The 19,416-nt window shown below is 51.2% G+C and overlaps 1 protein-coding gene across 1 annotated transcript; it reads left to right on the plus strand.

Annotated features, from left to right (window-relative positions):
- The first annotated feature begins 2,290 nt into the window (after window positions 1-2,290).
- Window positions 2,291-18,762, plus strand: NACC2 (NACC family member 2). The gene is made up of 5 exons (XM_009957822.2): window positions 2,291-3,155; window positions 12,376-12,543; window positions 15,247-15,352; window positions 15,642-15,739; window positions 18,263-18,762. Exons 1-5 carry the CDS (start codon window positions 2,291-2,293, stop codon window positions 18,760-18,762), a joined length of 1,737 nt encoding a protein of 578 aa, XP_009956124.2.
- Window positions 18,763-19,416: the final 654 nt, after the last annotated feature.

A 19,416-nucleotide genomic window follows, 5' to 3' on the forward strand; every position in this document is an offset into this window, starting at 1 on the left:
TTGGGGAGCCCCTGGGATGGGCTGGTGGGATGCTGGGGCAGGTGGGATGCTGGGGCAGGCGGGATGCTGGGGGGATGCTGGGGCAGGTGGGATGCTGGGGGATGTTGGGGGGATGCTCGCCGCGCCTTCCTCCGGCTGCAGGAGTTAACCAGCAGCAGTGCCAGCTCTGCAGACTGTTTGGAATAGTTTAAATGCTTTGACACTCTGGATGTACTAGATGGCAGGGGAGGCAGTTTACAGCGTAATTCATATGCAAAACTGCACTATAAATTTAAAACCTGTCTCAGTTGCCGTGGCACCACTAAGCATTTCATCAGCATACAGTACAGTATTTCTGCCATCTTTGTTTGCATTGCAGTGACTCATCAAAAGTCTGTCTTGTACCAACACTGAGAGCATTCCTCTGGCACTGATATTTCTCTGTTTTTAAAGCTTCGGTTTGAAACTGGCATTTACTTCAGGTCCCTAATCAAAGGGCTCTATTCATTGCAGAGAGCAGCCTGAATGTTAATCTGCATCCGGCCTATTCATTTAGATGCTGTGCGCTGCCGGGGAGATTTGACTTGGTAAAAGCTTGAGCTACAGCAGATACAAACCCAGGGTTTGATACTATATATTTATTTTATTTTTTTTCCCCTCCCCTGACCGATCGTCGTCGCTGCGTGTAGCGTGGCGGCCGGGGCGATACGGGGGGGACGCAGAGCCCCTCGGCGAGTGGCCGCGCTGGGGACGGCCGCTGCTGAAGGTACGTTCGCTCCCAGCCAGGCGAAGGCACCGGGAACTTCCTCGCTCGGAAGAATTTTTTTTAACCATGCAGATACAATTAAATTGGCTCCGAGTGTGTTCCCTTTTCTTCCTGTTACCCCGTGGCCTTGCAGATAGGACTTTTTTTTTTTTTTTTTTCTTTTTTCCCAGCAATGGGAACAGAGCAGCTCTTTGTGGGTTACTATTTTCTCTTCAGAGATTTTTTTTTTTTTAATCTTTCTCAGATAAACTTCTTTTTTTTTTTTTTTTCCCTTTTTTTTTTTATATTGTCCTTATGGGCTTTCAGTAGCAGTTAACCGTAGTTTTTCTTCAGTATTATTGAAGGCAAACGGGATTTTAAACCTCCTGGACTCTTGCATGGAGCTCAGGGAGGGGGGACGGGGGGGGTTTGGGCTCGCTGTCGGTGAATCCGCAGTGATTTGCTTCGCCGGAGTTCAGTGCACGGGCTGCGCTGCCGCTACCTGCTCCGCCGTGGCACGGGCTTTGCGTGTGAGCTCCCTTCGAACGCGAGGCGTGATCTGGTCGGTGAAAGGAGGAATTATCCCGGTGGCCAAAAGGTACAGCCGGCCGCAGAGAGCGGCCGCGGCGGGATGCGAAGGTGGAGCCGTCGCCTCGACCCCGTTGCGTGTGAGGTTGCTCGGAGGGTCCCCAGTGCCGCTCGGCTGGGGCTGGTACCCCCGGCTGGGGGGGGGGGGCGATGGGCTGGAGGGTGGCCAGGGGCTCCGGCCACAGGAGGGGCTGGGCTGGGGCTCCGCCTGCCCCACTTTGGATTTGGGGGAGAAAAATAAGAAGACAACTTGGTAGGCGGTTCGCTGCGGCACGTTGGTTTGTTTTATTGGGGCTCAAATATCTGGCTTAATTTGGAGATAAGCCTCGTTTTGTTGGAGGATAAATCTGTTGAGAAGGGGTTTAACTGTTGAAATGCTCCCTCTTTCTGGTGCAAATGGGAAGATTGCTTTTCAAAGTGCTTTTTCCTGGGAGCTGTCGCTCCGGCAGAATCCTGTATTTATTTCGGGCAGAATGGCACATTGTTTTATAAATATCTCTTCTGTAGTTTCAACATAGCTGCTGGTTGTTGTGTTTCTTATATAATGCTACCCAAGATCTGTCTGACTATCTTACGTTTGCTTTACTGTTCACTCCTCTCCCATTACCGTTCAGATTTTCCTGCATGAAGTAAAACCCCCGGGGGAATAAATCAGTGGTGCTTATTTAAACAGACCAGAACTTGAAGAAAATACTTGCATTTTTGGAGTATCCTTTTGCCAGCCACCAATAGCATTTCTAACGTTGTTTGGAAACATCGATAAGTCATTTTCATAAGCGATTGCTTTTCCGCATCGGCTCTCAGAGCTTAGCTTTGAGCCTTTGATGTCGGGTGAGGTGGGTTCCACTGCTTCTCCCTGCTTTGGTAAACTGTCTAAAAACGCTGTGCCTCTCTCCCTGCCTTCTCCGTTTTTCAGATGTGCCCTACTTTGGATTTTCCTGCATTGAATGTCTGAGGAGCTCCAGCCGATCCTGAGCCATGTCGCAGATGTTGCACATAGAGATTCCCAACTTTGGGAACACCGTTCTGGGCTGCCTGAACGAGCAGCGGCTGCTGGGGCTGTACTGCGATGTCTCCATCGTGGTGAAGGGCCAAGCCTTCAAGGCGCACCGGGCGGTCCTGGCCGCCAGCAGCCTCTACTTCCGAGACTTGTTCAGTGGGAACAGCAAAAACGCCTTTGAGCTGCCGGGTACCGTCCCCCCCGCTTGCTTCCAGCAGATCCTCTCCTTCTGCTACACTGGGAAGCTGACCATGGCGGCGAGCGAGCAGCTGGTGGTGATGTACACGGCGGGCTTCCTGCAGATCCAGCACATCGTAGAGAAAGGGACGGACTTGATGTTCAAGGTCAGCTCTCCCCACTGTGACTCTCAGACCACCATGATCGAAGACCCAAGCTCGGAGCCGCAGAGTCCCTGCAACCAGCTGCAGTCAGCCTCGGCGCCCTACGTCATGTCCCCCTCCATGCCCATCCCGCTCCTCACGCGCGTCAAACACGAGAACCTCGAGCTGCAGGCAGCTGCCCTGCCCGGCCTGGCCGGCAAGCGGCCCCTCGAGCCCGGCGCCCGGGAGGGGGCAGGCGGCGGTGGCCCCAACGCCGGTCCCCTGAAGCTTTCCCGTGTGTCCTACTACGGGATGCCCAACCTGGCCACCCTCATCCCCAACGTCCAGCAGGTCCAGTACACGCAGGGGGAGCGGACGAGCCCCGGCGCCAGCAGCATTCCCACCACCGACAGCCCCACCTCCTACCACAACGAGGAGGACGAGGAGGACGACGAGGCGTACGACACCATGGTGGAGGAGCAGTACGGGCAGATGTACATCAAGTCCTCGGGAGGCTACTCTGGTAATGGACAGTCTCTCTGCTTGGGTTTTCTGCTCTCCTTCGGTGCTCGCTTGGTCCTTCTCCAGCCAGCACGGGTAGTTTTGGGGCTTGCTCATCAGGCTTTTGTTTTCGGGGGCTTCGTTTGTTTGTTTACGTAGCGCGGTGCAGAAGGCGGTGCGTGTCAGAGCTGGTGTCCCGGTATGGCATGGGCAGGTCCCTTGTGCCATCGCTCGTGGGCTGTGTCCCCAGCTGAGAGGCTTTTCAGATAAGAGAGGCTGTGTCATCTGCCATGGTCGGCTTAGCCCTTCGCTTTTTGACCGAGGCAGCCGACAAGCAGCCTGGTGGTTACGTGAGCCGTGCAGTGGTGACACCGTCCCATGGTGACGGCTGAGCTCACCTGCTGCCGGTCATCCGAGAGGGATGGTCATCCGTGGGAAGGGAAGCGTCAGCCCTTGCCGTCCCAGCAGGGGTTCGATGGTCGGTCTGGGAGTGAGTTTTCGGCGAGGTGCAAGGCACGTTCCCTCTGTCTTGGCCTTTCAGAGTAAAATGTTTTAGAAAGTGATGAACATACGACGTTGGAAGGAAGGGAGAAAGCCATTAAATAAACCATTTTCATAGATGTTAATTAAGAATATCTGCAAAAAGAAGAAAAGGAGGGCTTTTATGCCCACTGCCTGAAGTGACCCCCCCTTTCCTTTGCCAGCCATGCCCAGTGCATCGCTGTCAAAAAGGGATGAGCAATTTGGGGGCCTCTTGATAATATTTTATTTCCCTATTAGGCGATTCCTTGGGCATGCCTTAGACAGAGGAGGTGGCTTCACTTTGGAGGTGCTCGGTCAGGAGCTGCTGACTCAGCCCTGGGGTCGGCACAGGGGCACGAGGCCCCTTCCCTCTCGCTTCCCGTGCAGGAGGAGGCTTCCTGGGACGTGCACCCCTGCCGCCGGGCACCTTGCAGGGCTCGGACCCTCTTGAGGAGCAAGGACGGGAGGGGGGGACAGAGCCAGGGGCTCAGGACCGGAGGCAGAGGTGCCCGCTGGGTCACCGGCATGCCCGCACCCCGTGCGGAGGCAGCTCGCCGCATCCCGCGCAGAGGCTCGGCCTCGGCGCAGCGGCTTCCCGGTCGGAGCTGCAGGTGTTTGTGGCGGCAGCTTTGATCTGCGGGCGCTCCCCGGGGAGGGACATCTCCCCGTTGGCTCTGGCCGCATGGAGCATCCTCTTGCCTGGCGCCGCTTTCCCTGCGCTGAAATTGCTGGACTGATTTTGCAGGTATTTAACTCTTGTTCGTTGAAGAGCTGGCGTGCTTTCCTCAAAGCTGTTTGATTTTATTCTTGAGCAAGGGAGAGGATTTGACAAATGTGACCATTCTGTTCCCTAAAGCCAAGCCTTCCCTGGTACTGAGAACAGGCTCATCCCCACACGCTGTCCCATCCCATCTCAACACACTGTCCTGTCCCATCCCATCCCAAAGATCGGGAGCCCAACGTCCACTTTGCATGTCCCCCTGCCAGGTAGCAAGCAGATAGGCAATATTTTCCAAGCGTTTTTACCAAGCCATGTGCGAAAGGGGTAAAGCATGCTGGTAGTAATGCTAGTATTTTGATATTAGAAATATTTGCTGAGAAAAGCGGGCAAGCCAGTTGTAGAAAATGAGTCTCAAAAGCCTGTCTGCTCTGTCTGCCGTGCTTCAGCCCCCAGCGGTTGGTACCAGGTGGGTGAGGAGTGGGATCAGGGCATGGGGACAAGGTCGGGGTCTCCCCTGTGGCCGCCCACCCAGCAGGAGCAGGGCCCTGTGCCCCAGCTGCTCTTCCGAGTCAGACTGAACAGAAATCGGGCTGTTTTCCCCAAGACTGGTTTTGTTTTTATTTTGCTTTGCACTTCCCCGCTGTAGAGCGTGCGGTGGGAAATGTGGGTTTGCCTTCAGCGCCGGGCTCGCAGCGTTATTCCTCAGAGCAATGGGATTGTACCCTTGGACACGGTGTTTTCCTTCGCTGTCGCAGGGCTAGTTCATGCAGTAACAGAACAAAATGGATTCAGAAGGCAAGGGCAGGCCCAGCCCAGGACGGCGCAGGCAGCAGCTATTAGGCTGTACCTAGTCGTGGCGGTGCAGGAGTCGTCCCAGTTGGAAAAGTGAGAATCCAAGGAGCTTTCTCGGGTGTCGCTGGAGATGCTGCAGCCGTCCAGCCCTCGCACAGGAGCTGAGCATCCCACAGCGAAGTTTTCCTGCTTGGTTTCTGTAGGGGGAAGACTTGAACCACGTTGTGACGCCAAGGCAGGGGCCATGCGGGGAGGAGGCAGGTCGGGAGCATGGTGCTGCCCAGACCCACTCTTAAGGCTCTAATATACCACATTTCTGCTAAAATATCTCTTCCACACCAGCACATTTCAAGGGAGTTTCCTGTTTTAAATAAGCCAGCTATAGTATCAGGCTTCCTGGAAAAGAGGGCACACAAAAAAGAGATTAAGAAAAATAAAACCTAAGCTATTCCATTATGGTTTGGACTTGTACAGCTAACTGTGTTTTAATTACTCGGGATAAACTGTACCCTCAAAAGGTGCAGAATAATAAAACCATAAGATGGAAGAGAGAAGCCAGCTAATCCTGCTCCTGGCATGTAGATCCCGACAGCCTTACAAAGGCCTGGGGGAGGGGGGAGCCCTTTAAAGTAGTGATTGCCAAGGTTTCCAAGAGCCCCGTTTGGAAAAACAAAAACAAAGCCAAAGAAGAGCACAGCAGATGAAGCTCTGAATTTCAGAGAGGGTTTTTTTTGGGGGGGGGCGGGTTTTCCTCCTTTTTCTTTGCTTTTTCATTCTCCGGCTGAAGCGTTGACTGAGCTAATGCTGGCAAGTGTGTGGTGGGACACTGGTGGTGGATGCTCTTCCCTTCCCTTGGGCATCGCCTGCCTTGAGCACCACCTGCCTCGAGCATCACCCCCGAGGCCAGAGCAGCATGGGGCAGGACCCCCCCTTAGCCCAGAGGGTCATGAAGCCTCTTCTTACCCCAAGGCTGGTTTTTTTTAATGTATTTTCGTTCACCCTTTTTTATAGTCAGAACCACACCGAATCTCCAAAGCCAGGATCAGAGAGCCAAGGAGCACATCATCACCTTGGCCAAGGGTTTGGTGGTAGAAGAGGGAGCGAGGAGGAGGTCCTGTTAAGCCATGCGCCTCCTGCAGCGATGGCGCCGGTGTGATGGACCAGGAAAAGTGTCGGACCTGCAAAAGCAGAGCAGCTGAGTGAAAGGATAAGCCCAGTCTTAAACACGGGCCAGTGGTAGGGTTAGGTTTAGGTGTCGGTAGACAGGGTGGCAGCTTGCAGAGGGATGTCGGAGAAGGTGCCTCAGCTCCCACCAGCCTCTGGCCACGTTCGGTGGCCGCAGTGTCACCGCCGCCATCCCCGCGCCCACCTGCTGCTGTGGCAGGCTGGGAGCATCGTGGTAAAATGGCTCCTTATTCTGTAACTAGGTCTGGTTGCGGAGAACATGTGGGCCTTGAGGACACGAGTGAGACTTAATGAGGTTTCTAGCATCTGATCTGAGGAATGCACAACTCCAGAAAATATTAAACAAAAGCAAAGTATTTTTATCCTTGTTAATTACAGCGTCGTGGGCCTGATCTGAAGTGGGTTTCAGCAGGACTTGCAGATGCTCGGCGTTTTTCTGCACTGAACTGCGTTCTTGTCAGTCAGCTTGCTGCTTAGCAGATGCAGTTAATTTAATTTTGACAGGCGCAAGCGAAGTTGCGGGAGGGTCCGTCCTCCTCCCCTGCTCCTGCTGCGCCGGTTTGCAGGGGAGAGGAGAAATCATTATGCAGCAAATGGCTGGAATGTAAAGGCTGGACTTGAAAGTTATGAAATCCCGAACTGACAAGAGTACACTTCATTAAAAATTCATCTAAAATAGCCATTATAGAATAGTTGTGGTAATTAGCTGAGAGAATAGTTTTCTCTCCTGGCCTCTGATTCCTGACAGTAAGGAAAGAGGGCAAGAAACAACCTAGAATCCGTAATGAGCGGCTCCGGCGCAGCCCGCGCAGCATCCCGAACCAAGCCTGGGAACGACACGCTGCAGCGATGTAAATCACGGCTCGCGACGCCAGATAATTGCAGCCGTAATAAAGTGGCTGGTTCTGACTGCGGGAACGGTGATCTGCTCCGGCGAGGACCAGTGCCGTGCGGTGGCCGGTCTGACGCTGTGCTGCGCGCCGGGGGGGGACGCTCGCGAGCAAAGAGCTGGTGGGTTTTTTAGAGAAATCGAGTGGTCGAGAGAGGATGCCCTGATTATTCGCCAGAGCACTTTTCCTTTGGCTTCTTGTCGAGGGTTGCCAACAGCCCCGCTGCTGTGTGACGCCGGGAGCCGGCCAGCACCAGCATCGCCCATCCTGGCACAGGGACCGGTGCCGGCCGCCGCGCTGAGCGGTGGAGGAAGGCAGAGCCCCGGGCTGAGGGCGTGCAGCCTCTGCCCTTTTTTGGCGTTAAACTTCCAGTCTCGGTTTCCTCACCGTAAAACACAGATGTTTAATTTTAGGCTGGCAGATGTTTCACTCCTGGCTGAGATCTGAAGCGAAGGCAAGATAGGGGTATTTATAAACCAGTATTATTTTTCCTATACTAATTCCAAATTACCTCCCTGTATAAATAGGTCACAAATCAAACCTCTACATTCCAGTACGTTTTTTATAAATGTACTATTTGTAAAACGTAAACTATCCCAGTTGGGACTATATCATATATCTGTCCCGCAGTGCGTGCCTGTGTCCTCTGTGGTACAGGTTTACGTAGGCAGGCAGATGCTGGCGATGCTGGGGCTGCAGCAGGGATGCTATTTTTGGGGTAGTCCCACTGCCAGTGGAAAATAGGCTAATGGGATAAAATAAAAATGTTTGTAAAATATTGCTATTTGAAAGGAAACTTCTCGCCGTGTAGGGAACAGGGCAGAATTATCCACGTGGTTGCGTATGTGGTGACTGGTGGTGGAGCAGGTAGAGATGGTTTTGTAACCGTTGCGGGGGATCAGGGCTCGTGACTTGTGGTTTCATGTTGGGGCTCTGTAAATGTTAACTTTCAGGTGAGGGTCCATCACTCTGATCTTTCTGTATCTCAGAATCCCATTCCTAAAACAGAAATAGTTGTTTCTTACCCATGGGAGTATGTTGAAATTTATATGCAGTAAATAGTCCAGAGGAGAACCCAAACTGGTGGGAACTGGGGGTTCATGAATAGTTTTGAAGCCCTGGTGTTTGGTTTGTCAGGAAATAAGTGAATACTGGTGCCAGGTGTGCAGACAGAAATTCCCAGCGTTGCCAGATCCCGGGCACTTGCCCAAGCAGCTTGTTGCCCGTCGCTGATGAGGGTCAACGGGAACTGTGTGGGCTCAGCATCTCTGGTCCCAGGCACCTCAGGCGGGACGTGCAACTGTCCTGGTGTCACCAAAACCGTCATGGGCTCAGCGAGAGGGTGGTGTAACAGACCTCTAAGCTGGATGGTACATTTTAGGGACCAGGAGGACACGTGCCCGCAGCATCACACAAAGCCTGGAGCTGTGGAGCACCGGTAATTCCTGCGACTCCAGCTTTCCTCTGAGCATGGACCAGTGAGTTGGTTTGAGCATATATCTGAATAAATAAAATATACCAGCTTTTGGCTGGCAGCTCTCATTGCTTCCTCTGTAATGATTTCCTGCCCCTCTCCGCTAGCTGGTAGGCTCCTTTCTTGGTCGAGAACAAAACTGTATTAAACAATACTTCACATTGTTTGCCCTTTCATTCAAAGGGAAGGAGCCGCTGCCCTCTGAAGATACAAATTAATTAGAAGCGAATACTATCCTGTTCTTCAGAGCATAAAGGCCAAACAGACGGGCTTTCTTTGAAAACATGGGACCAAAGTGTCTCTTGTATCCTGCTTCTTTACATAACCGATTGCTATCTGCTGAATTGAGGTGGCACTGAAAGGCCTAAATCTTTGGTCGTTTTTGTTTAGTATTATTGAAGTTGTGCTTAATGCTTTGATGGAAACAAAGTCCAAAAAATGATTCATGCCCATGTTTAATAAGAGATTTATAGAGAGCTAGCCAGCAGGACAGATGTAAGCAAAATAGAATAGTGGATTGAGTTACGCTTGGTCTTTTTAGCCCAAATTTTAGTTTGTTTTATGAAGTATTTGATTTCACGGGAAGAAATGTAAACTTCTCGATGGCTCCATGTGTAGGAAGTGAAATGCCCGCAAAAGCAAAGAATTTCTTCAAGGCAGGATTGTTACCAACGAGCACGGCAGTGTTGTCTTCCTGAGAAGCTGCTTTTCTTTCAGGAAGCAGGTTCGACACCAAATCCTTCAAAATTTCTCCACGAAGGCAGTGTGAACACAGTGCTTGTGCCGACCTTTCTTTTGCCCGCCTCGTTATTGCTACCTTAAGATCTCTTTGACCCCAAAATTGTTTTTTATTGAATGTTTGCCCATGGAAACTGGTAGAGCAGGTAGGTTTGTCATTGCCTGCTGTAGCTGTTTGCCACTGGGATGTTGTAGGGGTTTACTTTCTTCAGTGGCAGCGGTCGTGATGATGAAGCAGTCAGGACGAGGGCATGGCTGAGTTCTCTTCTGTTTCCTTCACAGCAGTATTGGGTCACAAGCTGCGAGGACCTTCTGCCTCTCCTGCTCTGAACTCTGTCTCATTTGGGGTATTGATTGCAGCTACTTTCCCTGGAGACCCGCAGCCTTTATATCACTTAGAAGAAAATAACTGGAGGCCTCTAAGAAACTTTCTGAGAATCCATATCAGTCTGCCCGGCTTCCCTTCAGCAGCTTAACATCTGCCGGTTTTCAGGTGGTGATGAATATCGTGGGCACTTTGACCTGAGTCATCACTTAAAAGTAAAAATGAAATATTAAAACTGCAGTTTTACACAGCCTGGGAGGGGTTGCGATGGTTTTCCTGCTCCTGCCGGGCGGCTGCAGCGGTGGCTCCGGGGAGAGCCCGGCGCTGCGGAGCACTCGCCTTGACGAGCTGCCTGCAATTAGCAGGAGCCCTGTGCACAGGTCCTCACCTGGCCTGTGGCCTGAAGGCTCAGGGACGTGCATTTAGCACAAAAAGCTGTTGCCAAATTCTGGTTCACCCCTAACAGCATCATTCACCGATCTTCTGCTGCTGCTGTTGAGGACTGGGGATGTCCCAGTCTGGTGTCTGGGATTCAGCAGCAGAACGATCGCTCGCAGGTGGTGTGTACGTAATTTTACCCTTTAGTTCAGCCTGTGGGTAACCTGCAGAGGACTCTGGGTGGGAGCTGACTGCGGGGTCCATTCCTGCTGCTTCCTCTCCCCTTGAGCTTTGCAGTTATTTTGCCATGGCCCTTGTGCCGTAGCCTACCGTGGCGAGCACGCCTTGCCAGAGCCAAAAAGCCTGTGAAGGTCAGCGGAGTGGGCCCTCCGTGGGTGTTGGTTCCCCCATACCCAGTGCCCCTCTGCTTTTGATGTGTTTAAGCTGGAAAATACTAGTATTTAACTGGATATACTCTGCTTATCACTCTTGGAAAGCATCAGAAATGGAGCAGGTCTTTGAGTTGCTTTCTCTGTGTGAGCAGGAGATGACTGCCATCTCCGAGGGGAGGGTGCCTGGATGCTTGGGAGCACGAAGAAACAGGGAAATATTGCAGTTGGTGAAAATTCTGTATGTCAGTGGGACTGCGCATCAGCACTACAAAGCCCTGCCACTTTGCATAGATAATCGGGCTGCGATGGCAAGAGAAGTTAGTTTAAAAACATCACGTGAATTGTTCTGCCACTGTTTGATCCTTAATCACTGAAGGAAACGCTTCTGTGGTGCGGTGCAGCTCCACGAGCAAGGGGCACCTTCCTGGTATTCCGACTTTTTAGGGAAGGAGGGAGCCGCGAGGGTGGGGATGCTTTCAGCCCCGTGCCGGCGATAGGATGCCACGGCGCAGCACGGCGTCGTGGGGCATGTCCTAGTTAGAACACTGCTCCCATTGTGCGGGAGCCATCGCCCCTTGGTTACTGCAGCAACAAGTCTGCAGAACTTGTTATTTTATCTAGAGAGAGGAAAAGTGGCCCCCAGAACACCGAAATAATTGCAGGAAAAGGCACCTCTTGAGTAGGAGACATTTTGAGTTCAAAAATGCTGATTGCTGGGGTTTTTTCTGCTCTCTGCGTTCACAGATATTGAAGCACAGAGCTGGGTTTGATATTATGCGTGGCATTCGCCACGCTGTCAGACAGTTTTGGGAAAAAAGGTTGGATCACTGTAGAACTGGGCTGCAATTCAGAACTGTAACTGCCCCCACCACGTCCCAGCGCTGCTGGAGTTGATGTACACCCACGTCAGCCCTCTTTCGCTGTCAAAAATCGTAATTTTAAGCAAGCCCGTGGACTTGCACTGTAAATGTGCTTTAGAAAGCAAATCCTCTGTGTGCCCACAAGACTCAGACTTGCACGGTGCTGGTAGGACAGCTCGGTACTTCCAGCTTTTCAGCGTTGATGGTTGCTCATGGGCAGTGGTGGGCTCTGGGGATGGTACGCTGGGGCAAGTCACAGCCGTGTCCTGGCGAAACCCAGTGCTTTGGTTTTGAAGCCACAGCTTAATAACATTTTTTGGCTTGTTGGTTGGGGTCTCTCTCATTATTGAGAGGAAACGTTGGTCTGCAAAAGGCAGAGGCAGAGAAGGTGCTTCAGAGGGTGAGTTGGAGGTGGCTGGTGGGTGCTGTCCTCAGGGGAGGCTACGGTGACCTTTCAGGGTTCAGTGGGTATCTGCAGTCTGGTTTTTAGGAAAAAACCACCAAGAGAAGTAGTTATGATGCTGATGCAGGTATTTATCAAACTTGGGCAATTTATTGCCTGTTTTAGAAACCCCTGGTGAAGTAACCTACTGTTCTTCTGGGAGCGTTTGGGGAAGCCAGCTCCGTATGCTGCACTTGCAGAACGATGCCAGCTGTGCAGAGTTGCCCGTTTTCATAAATTATTAACTTAGGAAAAGTTAAAACCTAATTAGATTCTCAGAATCCCTCTTGCAGAACCCAAACGCGTGTACGAAGCTGCTGAGGTGGGCGGTGGGGGAGACCGGGGGATCTTTGCACGCTTTCAGGTGGCACCTGCCCTGCGGCTGATAGCCCTGGTGAACGGTTGTGCTTCTGGAGGGAGGAATATTTCCAACAGCTAGAAGAAAAAGTCAAAGTCTGACCTTCTGTTAATGTTGTGCCTGCATAATAAACTGTTTTAATGGTTTTCCCTTTTAATTTTTAAGTTGCTCAAGAGAAGCCAGAGCAGATCCCGCTGGAGAACCGCTCCTGTGTCCTCATACGACGGGATCTCGTTGCTCTCCCAGCCAGTCTTATCAGTCAAATTGGATACCGTTGCCACCCAAAACTCTACTCGGAGGGAGATCCTGGAGAAAAACTTGAGCTCGTTGCAGGTAATGAGGGGGTAACTTGTCTTTGCTTGAGAATGCCTGGGGATCGCTGAAGTTTTCCTTCTTGAAATGTGTTCGTCGTCTCGCCTGCACCGTTGCTGGAGCCGTGCATCTTGTGTGCCCTTGCTGTGTCTTTCTGGATTATTCATCACCAATCATCTTTTAAAAAGTTCTAAGTTTCCTTTAATTTGCTGATAGAAAAATGTGTCATTAACAGGATTTATTCAATTGAATTAATTCAGCATTTTAATTGAATTCTCCAGCGTGTGTATTTCCTGATTGGTGCGGGCTGCATCACAATTGTGTTTTGATTTAGATGCACAGATCTGAAAAAAACAAAAAAAAACCAAAAAAAAAACCCACAACCCATCTCATTATAAGATTTACAAAGCAATGGAGATAAAATTTGTGTCAGCGAACAAGCTTTGAAGAACCTGTAAAAATTTTTTTAAAAATTGTGAGTGTTTCTAAATGGTCAAACGCTGCAGTAGGAAGGAAGAGAAGGGAGTGGGTTTGGTCCTTTCTTCTATCTTTATTTTCATTTGGGGGGAATTTACGATATTGGGAGAATTCACTACTTCTCTATAAAGGATTTATGGGCAACTTGCGGTGGAAGATGGTGCTGTTTAGTTTTTAATGATACTGGTGCTGTAGAGCTGGGTAAAGAGTAAAATCCAGTAGCCGAGAAACGGTGGCCGTGCCAGCCTGCACCCCGGGTACCCCGAGCACTGCTCAGAAGACAGATGTTTGACTGGAGCATCCAGGTCAAATGCCAGTTTAAATAATTATATTCTGCTTTTATCAGTCCCCTCCAGCTTCATTTTGCTGCAATCGTCTTCTCAGCTTATAGCCCACGCTGTTGTGAGGTTTTTTCCCTTGGACGTAGCCATGTTTAGATGAATCGATCTTTGCCCGACAGCCCATACCTGCTGCCCGGGCGGGGAGGTTTAATTAGTGCCTCTAAAGCCTTTGGTACAATAAGGCCATGTGGCAGCACAATCAATCCAAACCAGTTGTCCTTTCTTTCTGGTCATTTATCTCTTGGTGAGTAGCGTGATTTTATTTTTGGTCTGTAGAAGGAATCTGAATTTCAGGGGATGCCCGGAAGGCTTTCCATCTGATGGAGGATGGGTCTTCGATGGAAGGCAGGAGTAAAACGCACACGCCGCAGCACCGCGGACAACCACAAGTATTTATTTTGTATCTGGAATATTCATTTTGTACCCATTTACATTTTACGTGAGACTTCTTAAAACCATCAAGTGGTGCAGGTTATTTTCACAGTGAGAGCTGCAAATTGGCTTGAGGCAGCCCTGCTTGATTTACATTTTTCAATCTGGAAAAAAAAGTAGATTAATATCACTAACCGATAGTGGCTGCCTCGGTTATTTTTGATTTATTAAAGTGAAGTTACCCTCGGTAGCGTCTGGCGTTCCCTCTGATGGCTTATCTCTTAAAATACCGCTGCTGAAGAAAGCTAATTCCTGTCTCAAACCTGGTGAGACGTGCTGGGGGCTTGGCACCAGCGCACGCAGGAAGATCCTGCAGTGAAAGTTCTCCTCAACTCTCCATTCGGAGTATTTCACTTTTGTCTCTGATTTTTCCTGCCCGGCGGCAGGGAAGGGGCAGGCAGCTGCCGTCCCCGGGCAGAGGGTCAGGCTCAGGGAGCTGCTGGGTGCCTGCCCCGGTGCAGCCCTCCAGCACGGGCTGCTCTGCAGCAAAGTCTTCATCGGAAGGTCAGGGACAGGCATCTGTAGGCTTTCCTGGAAATCCAGGAGGTAATTTTATTTCTCCAGTAGATCTTTTTATGTCTTGAGAACAGAGCGTCTTCTCGATCCAGATACGACCCATTATTTAATCTTAATTAAAAGCAAATACCAAAGCCCTCTCATATAACAGTATGCTTGAAGAATAGGATAACCTCCCCCTGCAAGCCGATGCTGAGGCAGGAGCGGTTTGGTCCGTGTGAGCTGTGTGCAAAGTCAAAGGGTTTGATAAGAAACCTGCTGTACAGCACTGCCAAACCCCTGGACGTGTAGAGCTGCTTTGGCAGGGGCTCCTTTTTTCTTCCAGAGAACATCCTTAAAGGCAGGGTATTTCAAAGTCAGCAGTTCCTGTGCATTAGAGGGAAAATTCCCAGCTCACCAGAAGTATCAAGAGGTGACGGGCTGGGGTTTTTGGAAACAGTTAGATCTGTGGTGTAACTGAGTACCTTTGCTGTGCTAGATGGGGTTTTTTCCTTTCTTTCTAGTTATAAGTTCTACAGTCTTTACTTGAGAAAAGAAAAGGCCAAATGGATTGGGGTTTTCTTCCTTCAGAAGGGAAAAATAATCTGATCGGTAAATATAAAGTCACAGAATAAAGCCTTGTGCTGTGAGTCTTTGCAAGGAAAAAAAAAAAGAAAGAGTCTGATTTCAGTTAATTTCCATAGACTTCCTTTCTGTACGGTTAAAATTAGGAATTGTTATTCCCTGGGACTTGCCAAGGCCCTGAGGGACTGCGACAACCGTCTCTGCAAGGCTTTTCCAAAAATCCCGACATCCTCGTTGGGCTTTCATAGCAGCACGTGAAGAACACGCTCCCTGCCCTGCCTCACCCGCGTCGGGACCCGCCAGCGCAGGAGGAGCGGTTTGTTCGTGGCTCGGAGGCGGTGCTGTCAGCGAGGCAGGGGGTTAAGTTTGAATTCTCCCTCTCCAACCCTTCCAGGCTCAGGTGTTTACATCACCCGGGGGCAGCTGATGAATTGCCACTTATGTGCCGGTGTCAAACACAAGGTCCTTCTGAGACGTCTTCTGGCCACCTTCTTCGATCGGTACGTCCTCTCGCTCTGTGTGCTCTCCCAAGGGATTCGGTTTGTTTTCTGGTGGTTTAACCGTGTTAATAGATAGTGTGTCATGAGCGCTTCATCCTCTGCATGTGCTGCGCTGATTGCTGTGCTTTTCCTTAATGGTGCTTGAACCCGAGCACAAGGTTTTCCACTGCCTTACCTTGATGTCGTGTAACGTGGTGATCCCTCCGTAAGACCCTAAAGGGAGGAAGGCAAGGCAGTGGCCGTCCCCTGGAGTCCCCGGTGTAAGGACCTTCTTTTGCCTTTCTCGCAGGAACACGCTTGCCAACAGCTGCGGAACTGGAATCCGGTCCTCCACGAGCGATCCCAGCAGGAAGCCCCTGGACAGCAGGGTTCTTAACGCAGTCAAATGTAAGGAGAGAGATTTACTGCTGCTCTGTTGGAACAGCATGCCGAGAGCAAAGCCGAAACCTGAGCAGGGAAGGCCGTCTCTGTTGTGTAATAATGGGAACTGTAGATGGTGAATTTAGGCTCTAGGACAATTCATTTAATTTTTATTTTGCATCATTTGGGGGGCTGAAGTTAATTTTTGGTGGGTTTTGGCAGTATCTTAATATAAAGCATTATTGCTGCTTGACTCTTTTGCTATATTTTAGAGCACTGGTTTTGCAGTTAATTACTTTATTGATAGCTGCTCTAAGAAGGAGATTGAAATGATGGTTTTGGCAGCCTTCAGAGCTTGATACCGCTGAAACAGGCCATCTCCATGTGCTGGCTTTTACCCCTCTGGCTCCGGCTCGCATTCGGATTCACCTGAGCGCAGGGCTCAGCCAAGTGCCCCGGTTTACAGGAGCAGAGCGCTCCAGCCCTTCTCCCAGAGACACCCTCTGCACATCTCTCGGGGGTGCTGGCCCCGCTGTGCCCAGGCTGTGGCGGTGCCCGGGAGCAGCCGGGCTTGGCGGTGCCCTGGGCTTTCTGGGGCTGTTGGTCTGCAGCAGTAAATGGGCCCCCAGGAACTGGGGAATCCGCTGGCTGCTTCAGCCCTGGCAGCATGGGGTGATGTGCTCTCCATCTCCTTCCTGTTAGCTATTTCCTTGGATATATTTTGTAGACCTTTTTTTTTTAAAAAAAACAAAAAACAAATAAGTAAAATGGAAGCCCTGCTGCCAATAATTGCCTTTTTAAAAGACTGCGTAAAACAACAGGAGCTTTTGTTTTTAACGTTTGAACTGCAAAGTTCTGCACCGTGCCACGCGGCTCGCCTGGTCGGTCGGTCTGTCTGTAGAGCCGCTGAGCTCTGGGTACAAAAGGTTCGGCTGTTTAACACCCCTGCTGCTGTCCTGCAGGTAAGACCCCCTGTGTTTGCGTGATCACACCGCTCCCGGGCTTCAGCCAGGGCTGGGACGTGCAGGGCTACCTGCTTCACTCTGCCCAACGCCTGGTGTTTATCCAAGAAAAGGAGAGCGTTACTGCTGCCATCGGGGCAGTTTAATGATTTATGGCAGGCACCAGACACAAAAGGTTAAAGATTTGGTTCTTGCAGCCACCCCTGAACGCCAGGAGGGTGCTGTGGGACAAAAGGCGCCTGCTGGTGAGTGGGGACCTGGGTGGTGTAGGAAGCCCCGATGGGTTAGTGCAGCAAAGCCTGTTTACCCTGGGCTTGATACACAGTGGAAAGCAACGTGTTCGCTCACCCTCGCTGGATTCTGGATAGTAAATCTTTATGTAAATATTATTGCGCTGGAAAATGAAACTCTAAGCAATTTTTTTATTTTTAAGATTCGGAAGATAAATCTTCCCTCTCCCTAATTGTCGCTGTGCTGCTGAACTCCAGGGGCCTTCCAGCCGCCCTCTGGGATATGTAGCATGTGGAGAGAAAGGATAAGGCGGCAGATGTCAATACATAAAGACAAAATAACTAAACTGTGCTGTTGGTGCTTGCCCGTAGCTTGTACGTGGTGCTCTCCTGAGACAGCTTCCCTGTTAGCAGCCTCCCCCTGGAGAGCCCTGGGTCTGGACCTTCCAGCCTTGGTCCTTGCTGCAGCTTGCAAATACCTTCAGAGGTTGGAAAGGCATCGCTGTCCAGTGACGGTGCCTGCGACACGCTGTCGTGTGTCAGGGCGTGGGACGACTTCTTCCTGCCTGAATTTTACCCTGCGCACAAGCTTGAGTTGATCATTATTCACCGTGGCGGTTCCTTGGGTGCCGTTCGGTAACGTCAGGTGCTCGGTGGAGGAGCAGGGCTGCAGCCCGGGTATCGCTGGGCTTCGGCAGGGTCCGTGCCAGCGGCCGTGCTGGTGGTGGGACGTTGGAGCAGCCGTGCTGGCCGGGCCAGCGGGCCGTGCAGCGCTGGTTGGCCCTGCGGTGGCCGGCACGAGGCGCGGGACGGGCAGAGGACAGCCCTTTGGGCAGTCTCCTCCGCTCGGTCGAGAGCAGCTCTGACGTTTTCCAGCCCCGCCAGCTGTGCCTGCACCACCGCGGTTTTAAGGGCCATTAGTGGATCTACTGTTGAGGTGTTTGTGTTGACCTTCTCTGTGTCCGTCTCTTGCTTTTGGCCGTCCCGGCATGCTGTGGGTGGCCGTGGGTGCCGCGCTTCGGTCAGAGGACGGGTCCTGCAGGCAGGAGCCTGGTCCCTCTGGGGCTCGCTGGGTCCCTGGGGAGGGAGCGATCTTTCTCCAGCCCCCTTCCCTGTGCCACCTGGGGGTTTTATGCCTTCTGATTTTGTCTCTTCTTGGTTGTCTCGAGCTGAGGAGTCCTTGTCTGTAAGTCTGTCCTTGCGAGAGCTCTGGCCCGTGGGTGAACCTCCACTCCGTGGCATCGGCCCGCGCGAAGCCTCGCGGCAGGTCTCTAGGAGAGGGCAGAGGCTGCGATCGTGCAGCCGCTTTTGTATTGCTTTCTCTGAATCCTCAGCTCTATGTATCCCTGTCTTTGCAGTGTATTGTCAGAATTTTGCCCCGAGCTTTAAGGAAAGCGAGATGAATGTTATAGCAGCCGATATGTGCACCAACGCCCGCCGGGTCCGCAAGCGCTGGCTGCCGAAGATCAAGTCCATGCTGCCGGAAGGGATGGAGATGTACCGCACGGTCATGGGCTCCACCACAAACAGTGTCTCCCTGGATCCTGAATTCCAGCCCAACACTGCTCAGGTCTTTGAGCAGCGAATCTATGCAGAAAGGAGGAGCGATTCAGGAACTATAGTAGCCTTGAGAACTAACACAGTGAACGTAGAGCTAAGCAATGGATCCAACCAGTCCTTCGAACAGAGCGAGGATGCCGAAGGGGCTGGCTCTGTGATACAGGAGGCAGCTGCCACAGATGCTATGGCATCGGATACCCAAAGCACTCCGCAACCTTTTGAACAAGGTTCGGGCTCCTCCAGCCGGCCCGAAACTCCGGTGAGAAGACAGGATGGTACTTACGGAGGGACTTTATAAAGAGAGCAAACGTTTCGTGACCTATAAGGGATCTGTAATACTAAAGCTGCTTGCATGCATTACTAATACAAAACAAAAAATGTGATCAAGCCACTTACCTACTGAACTGCTACTGTTGCCTGAAAAAAATGTGATTTTTATTCTGCTTGTATTTAAAATTTATGAAGGAAATAATCGCATTCGTTATACTGTAAACGACTAGGTCTGTGGCGACCTACTTAAAAAAAATATTGGGCTCCTTTTTTGATATTCCTGAGGTTAGTCTATAAGGTTGTAGCTTTTTCTTTTTTTTTTTTTTCCTCTTTTTTTTTTTTTCATTTTTTTTTAAGAAGGGGAGGAGAAAAGCTAGCCACCCCCCCCCAACCACCACCACCCCCGTCATCACCACCCCATCCATTACTCAGCTCAGAAGTAAAGCCATCGTTAACCTTGTCCTCTAAAGAAAGTTTTACCGTCACTTAACAGGAAAGCAAGGTGTGTTAGGGTACAAGTGCTGTGACTGGCGATGTTTGTCTCTAGCAGAAGGGCTCTAGCCAAGTGGGACAGGGTGGGGGAGATCGATAAAGGCTTCTGGCGTCGGGGAGAGCCCCTTGCCGTGGGTGCTGCAGGGCAGGGGGCTGCGGTGCCCAGCCGCTGCCGGAGGCTGGCGGGGAC

Source organism: Leptosomus discolor, chromosome 19, assembly GCF_034619465.1.
Source record: "Leptosomus discolor isolate bLepDis1 chromosome 19, bLepDis1.hap2, whole genome shotgun sequence".
NCBI classification, from domain to species: domain Eukaryota; kingdom Metazoa; phylum Chordata; class Aves; order Leptosomiformes; family Leptosomidae; genus Leptosomus; species Leptosomus discolor.